General features: G+C 43.1%; 1 protein-coding gene across 2 annotated transcripts in view; it reads right to left on the bottom strand.

Annotated features, from left to right (window-relative positions):
- LOC134571874 (mucin-17-like) overlaps window positions 1-12,307 on the bottom strand; it is a 61,022-nt gene extending 48,715 nt beyond the window's left edge. For both annotated transcript variants that reach the window (XM_063430529.1, XM_063430530.1), the window contains exon 1: window positions 12,025-12,307. In XM_063430529.1, the coding sequence (XP_063286599.1) occupies window positions 12,025-12,067 (43 nt within the window). In that variant the 5' untranslated portion in view covers window positions 12,068-12,307. The remainder of the gene's footprint in view (window positions 1-12,024) is intronic.
- Window positions 12,308-18,292: the final 5,985 nt, after the last annotated feature.

Raw genomic sequence — 18,292 nt, forward strand, 5'->3', positions numbered from 1 at the left:
CCAAAAAGATTACATAATTTGAAAAGCTTATACAAAAATATGAAACCAAGCCCTGTGTATCACAATAAAGGCAGCTTTATCTTATTTATGATTAGTCATGTATTGTTTGTAACTTACTGCTCTAGCTATTACATTTGATGTAACTTTTTTTGTTTTAAAGGAGGTGTGGCTAAAACGGCAAGCACAGAAACAAAAGTGATTTAAAGGATCACTATAGGGTCAGTAACACAAACATGTATTCCTGACCCTATAGTGTTAAAACCACCATCTTGCCCCTTTGGGCCCCTCATGCCTCCATAAATATAGCAACATCTTACAGTATTCAAGCTTGAAGCTGTAACTCTGCATGCTGTTTGCCTCAAAAAACCAAGCAGTCTGCTGACATCATCAGAAGTGGTAGCCTGATCCAATCACAGTGCTTCCCCATAGGATTGGTTGAGACTGACAAAGAGGCAGGGCAGAGCCAGCATGATTCAAACACAGCCCTGGCCAATCAGCATCTCCTCATAGAGATGAATTGAATCAATGAATCTCTATGAGGAAAGTTCAGTGTCTGCATGCAGAGGGTGGAGACACTGAATGTTTGGATGCATTTTAGGCAGCCATGACCCAGGAAGGATCTCTAACAGCCATCTGAGGAGTGGCCAGTGAAGTTATCACTAGGCTGTAATGTAAACACTGCATTTTCTCTGAAAAGACAGTGTTTACAGCAAAAAGCCTGAAGGTAATGATTCTACTCACCAGAACAAATTCAATAAGCTGTAGTTGTTCTGGTGACTATAGTGTCCCTTTAACTCCTAAATGGCAGAGATTTGAGCAGAGAGACTTCAGGGACATGATCTATACACAAAAACTGCTTGTTTTGGTGCCTATAGTGTCCCTTTAAATTCATAAAAATGATTTACATAAAAAAATAAATACATTCTTAAATCACTACACAGATTGGGGGTGGATAACAAGTGGAGAGAGAGATCTGATCCAGCCCAACACATCTATCACTCTCAGCAGTAGCCCAAGCAAGCCACCTTTCTGCACACAAAAGGTAAGTTAACAGGAGGGTGGCTGCAAATATAAAAACATGACATGTATGTGTTTGTCAGTGTGTGTGTGTGTGTGTATATCATTGTGTCAGTGTATCAGTGTGTGTATCTGTGTGTCAAGGTGTGTGTGTGTGTCAGCCTGTATGTATGTGTATGTGTTTATGGGTCAGCCTGTATATATATCATATATGTATGTATATGTCAATGTATGTGTGTGTGTGCACATATCGCTGCAAACACACCCCTGCAATCTGTCACAAACATTACATTCAAACACACTCCTGCATTCAAACTCCAAAATCATATACAAACACACCCATTCATTCAAACACCAATACCACACACAAATGTACACCCGCATTTTAAATCCAACACTACATACAAACACTCCCCAGTAATCAAACAGTACATATAGGGGACGGGGCCAGACACTCATTATGGCCAGACGCATATGCTGTTAGCGCCGGCTATACAAACTTCATCTACCGGCTAAATCATCCTTGTGAGACACAGACAAAACCTTCTTTCAGCTGCAGACCGACATTATGTAAGCCTGCAACGTCCTATGTCCAGATTGACTCGGTCGCTCAATCACTTACCTCATTCTGGATCTGCAGCCTTACATGCCCGGCGACCGAGGGAAGTGGCCGATTTCTCGACCCGGTGAGCACAACAGGCTGAAGCCTATCTACAGCTCCCTTACCCCCCCTGGACCGGTGGGGTATATCCTGGTCCCCAATGGAGAGCTGATCTGCTCACAACTAGTAACAGACGGGCCTGCAACACTAAATCCCTGCCTTGTGTCCCAAGATGGCTGCCAAAGGAAGGCATTGTGAATGGCCTGCCCTGCCTGAACTAGTGGGCGCAAGCACTCATACATCAAGGAACAACGATATAGAGCAACCTGCACATAGCAGCAAATCCATGGCATCAATGGAGGCTGTGTTTGCCCGTTTCTGGGCACACTTGGAAGAACGCCTGACAGCATCTCACCCTCCATCTACAGGGGGAGTTCAGAGGAGCAGGGGTGAGAAAACGGGAGGACCCCCTCCGGGCGGCACATTTGTTCCGACGCAAGCTATTCGCTTCAGCAGCCTACCCAGACTATGGGCCACAGGGGGATTCCCCCCAGTACGTCGACCACGCCAACAGAGAACCAGAGGCCGAACCAGGCCCCAGATCATCCAGGACTTCCGTTGCCCCTTTCAGGGGAAGGACTTGCAAAGTTCCAGAGTCCGTGGCTCAGAGGTGATGGCCCTTGCACAGGCCTGGTACGGGAGGATGGCGCCCACTTGGCATACTTACCCTGTCACTCCCAGCAGACGCTACATGCTTATCAGGAGTCGGCTGAATCTTGGGGCACTCCATGTGGCAGCCTGTAACCCCTACTATAGGTCTTATTAACCAACTGTTTCTGCATTATGTTAAAAGCTTCACCTCAATAAAAATACAGATTGACAAAAAAAAAACAATACATATAAACAGCCACTTCATACAAACACTACACAATAAAGCACATCTGTATTTAAAAGCCAACACTGCACTACACTTCAATGGCAACAGTACATACAAATACACCGCTACATGCACACACATACTCTATACAAAAACATGATTATATTCAAACACACAAACACTGCTCACAAATAAAATCCTCAAAGTTTGGGAAAATGGTAGATCCCCAGCTGGCATAGTGTTGTTGGAGTTGTATGACAAATGGGATATAACTTTTAGACCAAAAAATGTTTATTGCACCAGGGCCCTCTCTACATTAGTTCCATATTTTTACGATTTATCAGAAATGTTCCAACAGAGACATTTACTTAATGTAGTTTTGGGCTGCTCTCCTAAGGAGATAGAAAAATGGGGAAAACCCCAAATACGTGTCCGCTGTCTCGCTTGCCAGCCAGTCACTCTTCTCTGGTGTGAAAAAGTAAAAGTCTGTTTATGTTGAACCCTCCCCATTAGAGCTCGACTATAGGACTGAAATATCCTGTCCTTCTGTTTCCTGAAGCCGGATAAAATCTGGGCTGCTTCCGCAGATTCCCCCGGACAGAAGCAGTGACCTTATCTGCAGGAAAACCTTTCTCAGATTAAGGCAGGCAGGCCTGGGGGGCTGAGAGGGACAGAAAGTGCTATGGAAGGGGTTATTGCTTTCACAGAAACTAGTAGCAAGCTATGTATTTTTTTTTTCGCCAACGTGCAGATATAGTAATAATACCCTCCACAGTGACTTAAAAGCAATGGCGGCAAGTGAGTCATAAGAATTCAACATAATAGCCTCTAGATGGATTTGGTTGATTTCAGAATCAAATCCATTTCCTTGACAGCGTGCGGCCGGCATACTGGCCTTTCCAACCACAAGGGTCTCTTATCAAAGCACACAGAACACACTGGCTTCTTAGTTAGCCTTGATTTGGGGAAGTCATACAGTTGCAAAGATCCCCGAGCACTATGTCAACTGCGGTGGATCTATACGTTACGGGAATTTGACAGGTTTTCATTTCACTATTTATTACTTTTGAACATTTCCCTTTGATTTAGTTTTTTGTGTTACTTTTTGCTCAACACATTCTGTTCATTCATTTTGTTGTTATTTCTTGCCCTTTTATTGGGCTGATCATTACATTACAGTGATAACATAAAACATTACAGTCAATAAAGTGTGAACACAGGCATTTCTTTAATAAAAATAATGACATACCAAGTGTCCCTATTTAGCAGGGACAATCCCTATATTGAGCAAAGAGACATCTGTCCCTCTTTTCTATCCTAATGTCCCTCTTTTCTAGGAGCTCCCTATTGCTGGTGTGTCTGAGTGTATAACAGAGCTCCACAGCAATAATACTCCCAGTAATGTGTCTTTAAACTACAATAAATGTGTTTAGAAATCAGTCTGTGTAATAAGATACATTGTTCTTGTTATAAAATACATTTAAGTTGCATAAATTGTTATTAGTAAGTCACCTAAAAATTTTTAGCACAGCCTCACCGCTGGTCACAGCCCGACTCCAAATCAAAAGGACAACAGGACTGTCCCACTGAAACTGGGATTTTTGGTAGGCCTTCTTTATTGTCAGAGTACTGTAGTACTACTGTTCTTCAGAGAGTCACGATTTCATTTTCTGGTGTCCTACGTTTTGGGGACATCAGGAATCTGTCCCCAAAGAGAGACACGCAAGTGTATAATTAGATATGCTCGTGCTACGCTCAGGGCATTAGGACCCTGCAGAGAACACTGAAACAGGTCTCTCTGTAAAAGTCTGTCCGCAGTGGACTGGCCTTAATGATTGACTGTCATGTAATGAAAACAACAATCATTAATTTGTGCAACTCTTTTACACCAAAAAGCATCCCATTTTCCAGTGTCCTCTGTCAGTTTTTTGGGCAAGGAAAGTCAGGCAGAACACACGCAGATTATTCGCACAATATACTTAGTTAGTCGGACATGGTTGAGATATACAAAAACTATTACTAAGCTTGAGCGTAGCCCTCTTCACCTTTTGGTTCTGTTGACATTTTGTTTTTGTCTGTCTAACACCTGCTGTTTTAATTTTCCTTTTTACACTTCTCTGGAATGTACACCACGGATCAAAACACTGAAAAACATCTATAACTCGTGGGAACCTTTTGTCATGTGATGCTGAGATTTCTTTTAAAAGTGTATTAAAGATATAGCAAATATGGTTGTGGTGGACCGCCTGGCACCCCGACTGGGTGCCTCCGCCAGTCGCTGCTTCCTAGTGCTCACCGAGTACTTCCAAGCACTCCACCAGACACCATTAGCACCGTAGTCCCCACTTTCAGCATTACAGCTTGGCTAAGGGTCTCGCTGTCTTTTACCCACCCTGGACCAAAGACCAGGATCCAGCTTCCAGTGGCCAGACCTCTCCTCCTCCAGAGAGTATAGCAGGACAGCTCTTACAAGAGTTAGCGATTATTGCAATCCAAAGAACAATCCCAAAATCAGCGACTATAGCTGGTATGGCTTTCCCCTACAAGCACGAGACGAGGCTCTGTGTTGAGGGTAAACTGGAACTGGTTATTGGCAGCCACAACTGGCCTTTTATGCAAGTCCCCATGCAAGGGGCACTCAACCCTGGACCTGAGAGTAGACTACAGTACAAACATACATGCAATTACATTGGTTCTCAGGTCCAGGACCCTCCCATACAAAATTAGACAATCCCTCCCCTGTGCCTGGGAATAATCAGGAACTGTGCTAACTTAATTATCTCCAGGCAGAAAAACACAATTTTCCACAACACCCCATAAGTACACCCAAAACCCATGGAAATCCCATAAAAGTTACATTCCCTAAAAGCCCCGATCTGGGTGACAAACATATCCAAAAATCACCCAGATCGGTTCAGGGATTCAGGAATTTCCTGGAAGTCAAAATTTGATCAACAGCACGCATGGTCCCATGCCCAAAACAGTTCAATAGAATCGCGGCTAAGTACCACTGGGAACCGCAAAGTCTTCATGCAGAAAACAGTTCCATAGAATCGCGACTAAGTGTCGCTGGTGAACCGACCGGGAACCGCAAAGTCTTCATGCTGAAAATAGTTCTAGGGCATTTCCTGCTAAGTCCCCCTGAAGTCTATTCGCGGTTTTGGTCCATGCGAACGGCCGCCAGGGAGCTAGCGTTCGGTTCTATGCGCACAAATGGAAAGTGCCGAACCAAGGGGAATTAAATATGGGTCTTTACAGTCGCTGACCTGGCCCATAGTCGTTTGGCAGGAGGCTGGCAAGCAGGCCCCTCCAAAAGCACGTGGCGAGGTTCTGTTTGCCACAAGGGTAATCCAGCTCAGGACATATATTGGAAAATTAGGTATCCAAAGGTTCACCTTTAAAATGCCCACTAAGTTTAAAAAAATCACAATAGATGGACCACAGTAGGAGGAAGGGAAAGATTTAGCAGATATTATTCACTATATCAGGTGTTGTCTAGAACGGACCGTAGAATGTCACATTTTGTGTCATCATAACAGTAAAAATATAGCTGGATAGTTTACTATCATTTGCTGGAGAATCTTTCCAGCTCCCCCATTTTTGCCTCATTTTTGCAGATCCCTTGTTGATTCCCATTTTAGTGCATTTCTCTGTGTATCTTCCAAACATATACACCATTGTGTTCTAATTTTTAAGTTGTGTGTTTAAATAAAAACTGACACTTTTTAGTAATTTAAATATTTATATTTAAATATGTTTTTGTAAGGTCAGAAGAATAAAATGAAATGTAGATAGCTGTATCTGTGGCTTTCCTAGAACTAAAGAGACACTATAGTCACCAAAACAATTTAGGTTAAAGCAGGGTTGGGGTATAGAAGATGCCCCATGCAGCCTCACTGCTCAATCCTCTGCCATTTAGGAGTTAAATCCCTTTGTTTATGAACCCTAGTCACACCTCCCTGCATGTGACTTGCACAGCCTTCCATAAACACTTCCTGTAAAGAGAGCCCTATTTAGGCTTTCTTTATTGCAAGTTCTGTTTAATTAAGATTTTCTTATCCCCTGCTATGTTAATAGCTTGCTAGACCCTGCAAGAGCCTCCTGGATGTGATTACAGTTCAATTTAGAGATTGAGATACAATTATTTAAGGTAAATTACATCTGTTTGAAAGTGAAACCAGTTTTTTTTTCATGCAGGCTCTGTCAATCATAGCCAGGGGAGGTGTGTCTAGGGCTGCATAAACAGAAACAAAGCGATTTAACTCCTAAATGACAGTGATATGAGCAGTGAGACTTCAGAAGCATGATCTATACACAAAATGGCTTAATTAAACTAAAGATGTTTTGGTGACTACAGTGTCCCTTAAGTGCCTTTGCATTGTGTGCCCTGTCTTTGCCTTGACAGAACTGGATGGTGATTGCTAAATCAGAGCATTGCATCAAAAAATTGCTTAAAGGACCACTATAGTGCCAGGAAAACAAACTCGTTTTCCTGGCACTATAGTGCCCACAGGGTGCCCCCACCCTCAGGGTCCCACTCCCGCTGGGCTGAATGGAGAGGAAGGGGGTTAAACACACAACTTTCTCCAGCGCCGGGCACCCTCGGTGCTGGGGACTCTCCTCCTCCTCCTTTGGCCGTCATCGGCTGAATGCGCATGCGCGGCAAGAGCCGCGTGCGCATTCAGCCAGTCCATAGGAAAGCATTCTCAATGCTTTTCTATGGACGCTGGCGTCTTCTCACTGTGAAAATCACAGTGAGAAGCGCCTCTAGCGGCTGTCAATAAGACGGCCACTAGAGGCTGGATTAACCCTAACGTAAACATAGCAGTTTCTCTGAATCTGCTATGTTTACAGCAGGCAGGGTTAATGCTAGATGGACCTGGCACCCAGACCACTTCATTGAGCTGAAGTGGTTTAGGTGCCCTATAGTGGTCCTTTAACCCAAGTTACAGGTGATCTTCAGTTTTATTCAATGATGTTATTTCCAGAGAAGTCGGACATTTGTTACATGAAACACTGACAAAACTTAATGCCGATCCGCCAACTTCTATAATAAATCAGAGCTCATTCAAAGTATATGGACTAAAATGGTGCATGGTCTTACTAACAAATATTGCCATTCATACCTTAATGTGTCCACCACGGAGGAAAATATGGAGAGATACTACATGATAGCAACTTTCATAGTTATTAAACTTGAATAACTGTAGTAGATACCGGGTGCAGCTCTTTGGTGGAAAGGATAAAGCAGTAAAGTAGTTAGAACATATGAGATGTTCCTACACTGAGGAACAAATGAGCAGAAGTAGTCTGAGATCTCTTAGCATGGGATAAAGTCAATGGATATTGTGCTCATCAACTAGATTTGTTTTGCTAAGCTACATGTCCCACGTCAGGGGTATTTACAGACCAATTATACAGCACCCCAAAAAGAAGAGCCCCAAGCTAATCTCCTTGTGCTGTAGGCTTAAAGTTTGTTAGAATAGTGTAGTAAATATGTAAGGATACAGGATGCAGTGGTGTGAGTGTAAGAGGCAGAATGATCAGAGCAGTGGTTCTCAACCCAGTCCTCGTGGTCCACTGACTGTCCAGGATTTATGTGTTTTCCTTTCTTATCCCAATGTAGACAATGACAAAATCTGGACTGTTGGTGGTCCATGAGGACCTGCTTGGGAACCACTGATCTAGAGAGTATTAGTTTGCAGTCTGGTCTTCAGGCACACTGACAGTCTAGGATCTAGATATTTCCCATTTCTGGTAAACTGGCAAAACCTGGACTGCTGGTGTAGCTTCAAGGGTTACTTCAAGCATCATAACTACTAGAGCTTGCTGCAGTGATTATGGTGCCAAGAGTACCCTGGCGTGGTTCCCCAGTAATGGGGCAAACAATTTAGCAATGGTTTTCCCTCGTGCCTGGATCCCCACCAAGTTCAGATGTTCCCTGGTTGTCCAGTGATGCACTTCTGGCTTCTGCAGAATGGCAGAAGGAATGGCGGTCAATATTCATTGGCAGACATTAGCCATTCTGGTAAAACGTTAACACTCTGTAACACAAGGTGTGTGTATCTGTCAGTATGTGTATCTGTGTGTCAATGTGTGTATCTGTGTGCCACTATGTATGTGTATCTGTGTGTCAGATACATATACACACACACACAGATACACACACCTTGACACACAGTGTGTATCTGTGTGTATGTATGTATCTGTGTTTGCATGTGCCAGTGTGTGTCAGTGTGTATGTATCTGTGTTTGCATGTGCCAGTGTGTGTATCTGTGTGCCACTATGTGTGATGTGTGTGTATGTATGTATCTGTGTTTGCATGTGCCAGTGTGTGTCAGTGTGTATGTATCTGTGTTTGCATGTGCCAGTGTGTGTATCTGTGTGCCACTATGTGTGATGTGTGTGTATGTATGTATGTATCTGTGTTTGCATGTGCCAGTGTGTGTCAGTGTGTATGTATCTGTGTTTGCATGTGCCAGTGTGTGTATCTGTGTGCCACTATGTGTGATGTGTGTGTATGTATGTATGTATCTGTGTTTGCATGTGCCAGTGTGTGTCAGTGTGTATGTATCTGTGTTTGCATGTGCCAGTGTGTGTATCTGTGTGCCACTATGTGTGATGTGTGTGTATGTATGTATGTATCTGTGTTTGCATGTGCCAGTGTGTGTCAGTGTGTATGTATCTGTGTTTGCATGTGCCAGTGTGTGTATCTGTGTGCCACTATGTGTGATGTGTGTGTATGTATGTATGTATCTGTGTTTGCATGTGCCAGTGTGTGTCAGTGTGTATGTATCTGTGTTTGCATGTGCCAGTGTGTGTATCTGTGTATCTGTGTGTCAGATCCATACATATACACACACACACACAGATACACAGCACATCCGCAAAATTGTTGGGGGGTTTTTGGAGGGGTTCCTCCAAAGGGTTCCACAAGAAAAATTAATTGGGAACCCCTGATATAGAGCATTCTACCCCCTACATTCAGACTCATCTAATATTTGAGGGAAAGCTATAATACCCCAAATATTAGGGAGAATGTCTCCAGAGCTATAATCATTGCAGCCTGGTCCAGTGGAAGAGGACCTCAGAGACCCCAGTCAAACTTCGGCAAAGTGCTTCAGAGTCCATCATAACAGCAAGGAAGCTGAACTGGCGGAGGTACTCAGTCGGAGTACAGTAGCTCCGTCACAGATCTAGTCTGAGCAGGCAAGGAGGTCTAGGTTGAGAAAGCAGAGTAATCTAGTTTGAGGAAGTAGGATAATGTAGTTTTATGAAGCATGGTGTTCTAGTTCTGGGAAGAAGGATGATCTAGTTTGGCAAAGAAGGATGATCCAGTTTGAGGAAGAAGGATGATCTTGTTTCGGGAAGCAGGGAGATCTAGTTTGGAGAAGAAGGATGATCTAGTTTGGGAAAGAAGGATGATCTAGTTCGGTGAAGAAGGATGATCTAGTTTGGGGAAGAAGGATGATCTAGTTTGGGAAAGAAGGATGATCTAGTTCAGTGAAGAAGGATGATCTAGTTTGGGGAAGAAGGATGATCTCTTTTCGGGAAGCAGGGAGATCTAGTTTGGGGAAGAAGGATGATCTTGTTTCGGGAGGCAGGGAGATCTAGTTTGGGGAAGAAGGATGATCTAGTTTGAGGAAGAAGGGAGATCTAGTTTGAGGAAGAAGGATGATCTAGTTCGGTGAAGAAGGATGATCTCGTTTGGGGAAGAAGGATGATCTAGTTTGGGGAAGAAGGATGATCTAGTTCGGGGAAGAAGAATGATCTAGTTCGTGGAAGAAGGGAGATCTAGTTTGGGGAAGAAGGATGATCTAGTTCGGTGAAGAAGGATGATCTAGTTCGAGGAAGAAGGGAGATCTAGTTCGAGGAAGAAGGATGATCTAGTTTGAGGAAGAAGGATGATCTGGTTCGGTGAAGAATGCTAATCTCGTTTGGGGAAGAAGGATGATCTCGTTTGGGGAAGAAGAATGATCTAGATCAGTGAAGAAGGATGATCTAGTTCGGTGAAGAAGGATGATCTAGTTCGGTGAAGAAGGATGATCTAGTTCGGTGAAGAAGGATGATCTAGTTCGGTGAAGAAGGATGATCTAGTTCGGTGAAGAAGGATGATCTAGTTCGGTGAAGAAGGATGATCTAGTTCGGTGAAGAAGGATGATCTAGTTTGAGGAAGAAGGATGGTCTAGTTTGAGGAAGAAGGATGATCTAGTTTGGGGAAGAAGGATGATCTAGTTTGGGAAGGGAGGATTATGTAGTTTTATGAAGTAGGGTGATTTAGTTTGTAAAAGTAGGGAGAACCAGCTTGAGGAAGCAGAATGATCTAGTTTCAGCAAACAGTGCAATCTATTTTGAGAAAGCATGGCAGTCTAGTTTGTGGAAGCAAAGTGATCTAGAAAGCAAGATGATCCTTTGAGAAAGCAGAGTGCTTTTTGTGAGGAAGAATGTAATCGGGTCACTGGAATCTCTAAGTACTGAAATCACAGATTATGGTAAGGGTACATGGCGGCAGGGGGCACTGATAACACCCAGGCTTATTCTTATTTTGCTCAATTTTAATACAGAAAAAAGAGATACAAAGAACTATATAAAATATTTATTTATTGGGGGTTGGGGAGGGGGTGCACCAGTGAATTGTCCATGAGCAATATTAAATGACACACAAGCATGTGATATTATCATAAACAGACTCGTCCAGAATAACTAATAACAAGAATAACGTAAAACATAATCCAAGCACCAGCCATCATCCACCCATCACTGCCAGTCAGCCTTCATCTGACTGATAACCTTGAGAGCAGTAAACCAACAACTGCAGGGGGGGGGGGGGGGATTATAAAACATCTTCAACCAGATTCAACCCACATGAACCCCATGAAAAAGGGAAATCCGGGTACAAAATAAACACAGTAAACAATATATGAAAATCCTGATTCTGCAGATTCTACCAATACATGAATATATACTCTGTATATGCTACAAGGATCCATGCTAATTATTACTAATTGCAGTTTTTTTGATGCAATAAATACATACACCATCTACCCATTTCTATTCATGTATCCAGTGAATTAATAAGAGCTAGGGCTCAGCTTCATGCAATGCTTTGAACACACAGATCCCCAGATGCTGTTAATTAGAAGTGTGTGTAAAATGTGTGTCTAATCCAGGGGTAATGGGGGGATGTGCTAGGAAAATGTGATACAAAACAAACATAGCTAGACAAGCCAGGCTGTGGAATGGGTTATACTGTCATCATTTAATTCTCAATATTCCTCCATGCATCCACCTCTATGTCTGTGTCCTGAATATCAATGACAGCAGCAGATATAAAACATGCCTTCTACACAGTATCTACACTATATCCACATACTATGACCAGGTGGGGTAAATGTAAATTATATCACCTATAAATGGGCTGCCCCTTCCCTGTCTGTGTGACCTTGCTAGGTAGGTATAGGGGTGATCATGGGGTCTGGATGGGGGGTGCAGTTTAAAAGCAATGTATTAGGGGGGGGGGTCACTTACCGGCCCCGTGAAGAAGCAGGAGCAGCAGCAAGAAGCGGATCATCGTGGGGCCATTAGGGCCACTGTGTTGGGGATGCTGGGGTGATGCCAGTCTCGGATTGGTGGGCAGTGCAAGGCTGGGGATGCACAGGGAATGGCAAGTTTAAATGCCCATGCAGCCAGCTGTCACAGCTCTGTGCTGCCCCCCACTGAGCGAAGCGGGGAGCCCCCCAGATTGGGGGAGGTGATGGGGACACATGTTTTGGGTCCTGCACTGCTCCCCAGCTCTGCACTCACGGTCACTTGTGGCTTATCCTCTCCCCCCTCCCTCCCACATAGAGTTCTTACATCACTGAGCAGTAACAGGGGGGAGGGAGCCTGTATGTGTGTTTGGAGAAGGGGGTGCTCACAGGTTTACATTTAAACACACCAATGGGCTGCTGGGGGGGAGATACTGGATTTACATAACAAGCACCCCCAACTGCTGTCCATGAATTAACCCTTTCAGGGACAGATTGTTACAATGTTAACAGCTTCCTGCTAGTTATAATCAGTTACTGCACAACATTCTATTTAATTGCTTCAATGTGCTGCTTTTTTATATAGAAATATATATATATATATATAATTTAAATGATGAGGGTCTATCTCAATGACGTGAGTCAAAAGCAATGCTGATGAAAAGGGGATGAAAGTAGAGCAATGGGCAGCATTAGTCTGTTGGTTGCCATGGTGATTGCTCCAAGTTAGCGTCAGCATTGCTCCATGGATAGAGACCCATGTAATTCCTGGGATATGCCAACCCTCAGCTTAGAGTGAAATGGTTAAATATTAAACTCTCCCTTTTAATGGACAGGTTTCAACAGGTTGAAAAAAAAATAATAATAATAATATATATAAAAATAAATGCCCCCCCAGCCCCCCAGTTTTGCTAGTAATTAGCATTTTTCCAGTGTCAGCCATGTTTGCAGGATGGACCCTGGTCATTTTCTGTACCATTGTTCAAAACAATCTGTCAGGTTTAACAGTTTAAACCTTAATAAATCCTGCAGCTGCGTTGGTGATATTTAATAATAAAAATTCCACACTGGGAATATATAATGGCCCCTGTCACTCATACGCATGCAGCAGGCACTGGTTACCATGGCAACACATACTACCAGAGAAACTGATTAAAAAAGCCCAGTGTCTTTAAAGGACAGACAGTACCTGAGTATAGTTACCCATACTTACTATAAATGCCATACAGGACACAGTTTCAAACTGACTGGGAGGCTCAGATCAACTGACTTAATTAAAGCATTTCCAATTTGCAGTATGGTCAGGGCAACACTTTTCCTGTACTGCCCATCAATGCAAAGATGGGTGTCTAGGGAGCAATGCTACTAGAAATGGATGGACAAAAGGTAGGTCCCCAAATGTTCTAGAACTACGACTGCCTTTAGAGTGGCAAAAATGGCATTGTATCAGGGGGGATCCATCCACCCCCCGGCCACCCCTGCTATAGAAAGTGACAACCATGATTGTTGTTTTCTGTAGAGTTCATAGGTTAACCAGGCTTCCACAAACTCCGGCCCTTCAGATTTTGCTGAACTACAACTCCCATGATTCTATGAATGAAATAGATAGGCTGAGATTTATGGGAGTTGTAGGCCAGCAACATCTGGAGGGCCGGAGTTTGGGGAACACGGAGTTAAACGATAAAATTCAGACCTGCCAAGTTTGACCAGGAGAGCTGGGATGGTAACGGTGGGTGTCTGTGGCACAATTAGTGTCATACGCATTATACCTGCTTATGGATGAGGTATGCCATGCTAATGTACACATGTGCCAGGGTGCCATTCTGCCCAAACACTGAACATTACTGAGTTGCTGGCTTATGAGCTTAAATACCCTGTATTTAAAGGAACCATCCAAGCACCATAACCACTACAGCCATGGCACCAGGAGTGCTCTGGGGCCCCCCATTGTAAGCAGTTAAACTGGTTTAGAATGCTCCTACATATTGCCTGGGTCCACCAGGCACCTTTCCCCGCCTCCACCAGCACAGTCGGGAAGCTGGAAGCACCTGTTAGCTCTCCTGAGCCACAAACTGCAGAACAGGACCAGCTCATTGGATTACTCTCAGCCAATGAGCTAAGCCCAGCACCGCTGGCCTCAGCTCACACAGAGAGCTTATGTCTCTCTGGCTGAGGTAGTGGTTATGGTACTTATCTATAAGTGCAGAGAAAGTGTGATTAAACATGCTCTCGCTCTGACAGCGAGTAACACAGCTAGTCCGCCAGGTTTGCAACCTGCATGACTTGACAAATCTGAAAATCAATGCAATCATTCTACAAAGGCTGTTCATTGATTTCTCTCCTGCACAATATGAATAAATTCAATGTACTGCAGGTGAGCACTTTTCATGTAGCAGTCAGCAGCATTAGGTGATTTCTCGCCTGTGAAATATGATGGATAGGGCACACTAAAGGAGCCATCACGTCTCTGGAAGTCAGTCCTTCTTTCCCTTATCCCAGTAACCAATATGGAGACACTAACTTGGGTAAGTGTAGGGTGCACTTACCTGCACAGTACGTCCATGTTCAGAGTGACATCAATGTCCCATGATGCTCTAAGAGTGCTCAGACCAGTGCACACACACCTGGCCTTTCCTTCCATAGTGTTGTACGCACACACGCTCCATCGTGTGCAATATTGTACGCGCTCTATTTATTCGCATGGTACGCTCTGACTGTGCCAGGAAGCCAGTCGTACAATATAGGCCTATTCATCAAAGTGAGAATGCAAGGTGAATTTTAAATGCAAGGTCCAAATAGCCGAACTTTAAAGCATTTCTAAGCCAGTTATGCTTGCAGTCCAGCTAATTTGGCCTTTAATCTGAAATTCACATAGTTAACACCCCTGTATAAAATATTACATAACCATGGTTCAGAAAAAAGAAAACAAACATATCAAGCGGAGTATAAATCAGTATAAATCAGATTTTTGACAATTCTGCTGTCTTATAATGTACGTTATTAATTTGCGCGCACACACACAGACACACAATGTATATCCACATAGTGATCTGTGTCCCCCTTCCCTGAAATCGAGAGCCAATGCTATATGCATGAAAATCTCTATTAAATGCCTATAAGCTAGGCAATCTCCCAATTTCCTCACTACGATTACGGACTAGCAAACTGTAGCAACGAGAAAATGTGCTACAATAAGGTGTGTTTGTGAGCGGAAGCGTGGTTTGATTAATTACAGAAAGTCTAGCACATTGCTGGTAGCAGTGAGTAACACCTCCTCTGTGTATTATGTATACTAATTCTGGAAGCCTCGAAGAATTCACATCACACTGCAGCTCACTGTCTGTAGAGGATGTTAGAAGGGAATCTATCTTCGAAAGACAAATCTAGATCACAAACAGATCTCAACACAGCTAGAAGAGGCGCAAGCGGATGTATTGATCAAGCAGTAATTACAATTATTTTACATTTTTCTAGAAAAAAGTTGATAGCAATTCTGTTTATGCAATGTATGAACTAGCGAAATTCAAAAATATATTGAGTGCCAGAATCTACAAGAAAAAATCCTTTTATTTTTTTAAAAATGTGCTCTAAAAATACAGGAGGTTGCCATTGGTATATAAGGTTGTATAAGGAGAGGTATTAGCAGTAGAAAGAGGGAAGTGCTTATGCCATTGTACAGAACACTGGTGAGACCTCACTTGGAGTATTGTACGCAGTACTGGAGACCGTATCTTCAGAAGGATATTGATACTTTAGAGAGAGTTCAGAGAAGGGCTACTAAACTGGTTCATGGATTGCAGGATAAAACTTACCAGGAAAGGTTAAAGGATCTTAACATGTATAGCTTGGAGGAAAGACGAGACAGGGGGATATGACATTTAAATACGTAAACGGAATGAACACCGTAAAGGAGGAGACTATATTTAAAAGAAGAACTACCACAACAAGAGGACATAGTCTTAAATTAGAGGGACAAAGGTTTAAAAATAATATCAGGAAGTATTACTTTACTGAGAGGGTAGTGGATGCATGGAATAGCCTTCCAGCTGAAGTGGTAGAGGTTAACACAGTAAAGGAGTTTAAGCATGCGTAGGATAGGCATACGGCTATCCTAACTATAAGATAAGGCCAGGGACTAATTAAAGTATTTCGAAAATTGGGCAGACTAGATGGGCTCTAATGGCTCTTATCTGCCGTCCATTTCTATGTTTGAGATGGTTCCAGTAATCCATGTACTTTGTCTGCTTGTCTTCAGCAAACTGTTTGCGGGCTTTCTTGTGCATCATCTTTAGAAGAGGCTTCCTTCTGGGACGACAGCCATGCAGACCAATTTGAAGCTGTGTGCAGCGTATGGTCTGAGCACTGACAGACCCCCCACCCCTTCAAGCTCTGCAGCAATGCTGGCAGCACTCATACGTCTATTTCCCCAAAGACAACCTCTGGATATGACGGGGAGCACATGCACTCAACTTCTTTGGTCAACCATGGCGAGGCCTGTTCTGAGTGGAACCTGTCCTGTGAAACCACTGTATGGTCTTGCCCACTGTGCTGCAGCTCAGTTTCAGGGTCTTGGCAATCTTCTTATAGCCTAGGCCATCTTCATGTAGAGAAACAATTCTTTTTAGATCCTCAGAGAGTTCTTTGCCCTGAGGTGCCCTATTGAACTTCCAGGGACCAGTATGAGAGTGTGTGTGAACGATAACACCAAATTTCACACACCCGCTCTCATTCACACATGAAACCTTGTAACACTAACGAGCCACATGACACCAGGGAGGGAAAATGGCTAATTCCACTTAGGGGTGTACTCACTTTTGTTGCCAACAGTTTAGACATTAATTGCTGTGTGTGGAGTTATTTTGAGGGGACAGCAAATTTACACCATTATACAGGCTCTACACTTACTACATTACATTGAAGCAGAGTGTCATATGAAAAGATATAATGACATTTACAAAAACGTGAGGGGTGTACTTACTTTTGTGAGATACTGTACATCGGCACAGGACACAGAACTTTACACTATGCAGTTAAACGTTCTCTCTGACAATGCATTGTACAATGTGGGGGCCTGTGTATTGATCTGCATATAGCCGTTGAAGTTATCCATGAATTTACACCTTCCATTGGCAATTTGTTGTTTTTTGTTTTTAATTCAATTGAATACAGGACTAAATGCCTCAAAGCCCTACATTTCCAATGATGCTTTTAATACCAGCAAAGTTGGTCATGGGGGACATTTAAGGCACAATAGTGCCAATGACTCTATACATATACTCCCACACACATGTAAAATAAAAATGTATGTGTACCCCTATCAAGGACTGAACGACTAAATGCACAGCTCAAGAAGTACAATGTCAAAGTTGTTACACTATTCTGTTACAAAACAGGGTTCTGGTCAGGTTAAACCATAGAGAGACCCCTTGGTTGACAACACCCCACTTGTACATGGACATCAAGACAAACTGAACATGAGCTTTCTTAGAGTAAGAGTCGTTCAGGCTTGGTATACTGATCTAATTGAGAGTAATTTTCTAGGGATGGCAATTACGGTACATTGAAAGAGTAAAATTCTGAGCAATAAGAACAAGGATGGGCGGCTTGCATGTGCACTACATTAATTAGGATAGGCGTACTTGACTAGAGAGCTGTACTAGCCGTGGGATAACCAACGGTGAGATAACTAGAATAGGGATGGGAGCTGCAATGGTGAAGGACTTGCTCATCCAATTTCAGACAAATGCAATTTCGTCTAAACAACGAAAAAAGTCAAATGAATGAATGAAAGGTGAAGGCAGGACCAGGGTGGCATTTGGCCAGGTCACCCCCACCCCCGCCAAATCTGAGTAAACTTCCATTTACAGTTTAGTTGATTGGAGAAAAAAAAAAACCACTGAGAGGTTAAAAATGTGGATGAACAACGTTGATTTAGTAACAAAATCTGGTTCATCCAAATCTGTTTTCAATTTCAGACACACCATATTTTTTCTTTGTGCACGAATCTAGAGGGATATAAATCGCTGGGTGGGATAGTAGATAGGGAGGATTATATTTGGTTTGGGGGTATAGTGGGGGAATTGACCCAGGGGGTCAAATAAAATGCAGGCGCTAAAACGCCACCTGTGTAGTTCTTATATTTATTCTGGTTTTTGTCTGTTCTCTCAAAATGTAAACAAATGGAATCCATGGATCAGCTTTATATCTGCTCTTATTATGCCCGATTCCACTAATGAAAATGTGTTGTAAATAAAAAAAAATGCAGGAAA

This window comes from Pelobates fuscus, chromosome 8, assembly GCF_036172605.1.
Source record: "Pelobates fuscus isolate aPelFus1 chromosome 8, aPelFus1.pri, whole genome shotgun sequence".
Classification (NCBI taxonomy): domain Eukaryota; kingdom Metazoa; phylum Chordata; class Amphibia; order Anura; family Pelobatidae; genus Pelobates; species Pelobates fuscus.